At 37.2% G+C, this 2,217-nt stretch overlaps 1 protein-coding gene across 1 annotated transcript; it reads left to right on the top strand.

Annotated features, from left to right (window-relative positions):
• The first annotated feature begins 237 nt into the window (after positions 1–237).
• LOC110684685 (protein LIGHT-DEPENDENT SHORT HYPOCOTYLS 5-like) lies at positions 238–1,440 on the top strand. The gene has a single exon (XM_021861126.1). The coding sequence runs from the start codon at positions 542–544 to the stop codon at positions 1,292–1,294; it is 753 nt and encodes a 250-aa protein (XP_021716818.1). The 5' UTR covers positions 238–541; the 3' UTR covers positions 1,295–1,440.
• Positions 1,441–2,217: the final 777 nt, after the last annotated feature.

Here is a 2,217-nt window from a genome sequence, read left to right on the forward strand (position 1 = left end):
TTTTTTATTAAAAAAAAAAAAAAAAAAAAAAAAAAGGTGCAGAACATAGGTATGTCCCTTCTAGAGGGGGCCAAAGCCACGTGATGATTTATAAGCTCACCCTTCATCCCACCCCCCTCTCTTTCTTCTTCTTTCCTTCACCTTCCCCACCTCCCTCTCTTTCTCTCAAATTCCTCCCCCCCCCTATTTTTTTTCCTCCCCCCATTTTAATTTTTTCTTACCTCCTTTTTTTTTTTTTTTTTTTTTAAATATATAAAAATAATTTTTTTCTTTTTTTTTTCTTTTCTTCCTCACAAGAGTCTTGATAGTGGCCTCCATCTCTTTTAGGGATTGGTTCTTTCTTTCTCTCTCCGGAGCCAACGACATACTACTACTTAGCTTCGTCTTATTCATTCATCTTTTCTTCCTTTTCACGTCCCATCACTTATAAATCCTCCCCCTCCCCCCCCCCAAAAGGAAAAAAAAAAAAAAAACCCAATTTCACAAATATTAAAAATCATTGGAAATTAATCATTATTATTTATATATAGATCATACTACTATGGATACTACTGGGGGTGGAACATCCGAAACCGGAGGCGGTGGTGGTGGTGAAGGATCATCATCAGGACAAAGAGGGGAACTCGCCCATGGCACATCTAGCGGCGGCGGTGGTGTGGATGATGGGTCTCAGTTAATGGTATCGACGACGACGACAACAACGACAACCGCAACACCACCAAGCAGGTACGAGTCGCAAAAAAGACGAGACTGGAATACTTTCTTACAATACCTCAGAAACCACAAACCTCCTCTATCTTTGTCTAGGTGCAGTGGAGCACATGTAATAGAATTTCTCAAGTATTTGGACCAATTTGGTAAGACTAAAGTACACATCACCGGGTGCCCTTATTTCGGTCACCCTAATCCGCCTGCTCCGTGTGCTTGCCCGCTTAAGCAGGCTTGGGGGAGCCTTGACGCTCTTATCGGCCGTCTTCGCGCTGCTTACGAAGAGAATGGTGGGCGACCTGAATCCAACCCGTTCGGTGCACGCGCTGTAAGGATTTACCTTCGTGAGGTTAGGGAGAGCCAGGCTAAAGCCCGTGGTATCCCTTACGAAAAGAAGAAGCGGAAACGTGCTTCTTCTTCTAGTACTACCTCCACTTCCGCTCCCACCGCCACTACTCCAGTGGATGCAGCTGGGAGTAGTGGAGTCCTCGCTTCTGGTGGGTCCGGTGATGGTGGCAGCGGAAGTGGGGATGCCGATGGTGGTGCTAGCACTGCTGGTGTAGGTCCTCCTACAACTACTACCTAATTTTTATTTTTAATTTTTTTTTATATATATATAATTATTTATAATTTGACTTTATTTTCAAGGATCAATTATTGTCCAACGCTGGAGGATTAAATTGTGATTATATATTATGTGAAAGCAAGCATAATATTATTTTTCTAATCCAATCTCGTATATTTATTTATTTATTTATTTATTGTATACACTTATTATTATTATTATTTGATCATCAACCATTGTTGTAGAAGATGAAGTTCCATCAAAATTCAAACATGTGATCATCTTATTCTCCAGGTAACAAGTCATGTTCACTCAATAACTTGTATTATGGGGGTTTTCTTTTATTTATTACTGTATTGTTTATGGGGTTAATTAATCTAATCAAGCAGGTGATTTCTAATTAATTTCTTACTGTATTATGTTAAACAACAAGTTTTGCAACATTATTTTATTAAGCAGTGATTTAAGGCAAGTAATGTTTAAAATAAAGAGTAATTAGGTGCCGTCAAGAAACCCAAATCATTCCATTAATTCCTTAAATTACTGCTATTAGTATGTTATTAACTGAGTCATTAGCTCTATTTTATCATTAGACAAAGAAATTCTCTCACATTTTGCAGCTTTTGTCGTCGTGAGTGCCTGGTAAGTCTTATCAATTTACCATAAATAAACATGATAATTATACAACTATTTCCTAACTTGTTATTTTTCTTGTTATGTCAATCAATAATATATGTACTGCTGTTACACAGAGTATATACCTATTACTTCTCCGTATTTGTCTTCTTTCTTGTATTTTATTCTCAAAACCAATAATTCAACTTTCATATTGCGTATATAAAAAAAAATTCCCTATGTTGCTAGATTCATTTTTTTTTTATTTAATATTATTACGAAGTACTCCATATCTTTTATTTAATTTCCGGTCATAGACAATCTCGGAA

The sequence above is a fragment of the Chenopodium quinoa genome, unplaced genomic scaffold (assembly GCF_001683475.1).
Source record: "Chenopodium quinoa cultivar QQ74 unplaced genomic scaffold, ASM168347v1, whole genome shotgun sequence".
Taxonomy (NCBI): Eukaryota; Viridiplantae; Streptophyta; class Magnoliopsida; order Caryophyllales; family Amaranthaceae; genus Chenopodium; species Chenopodium quinoa.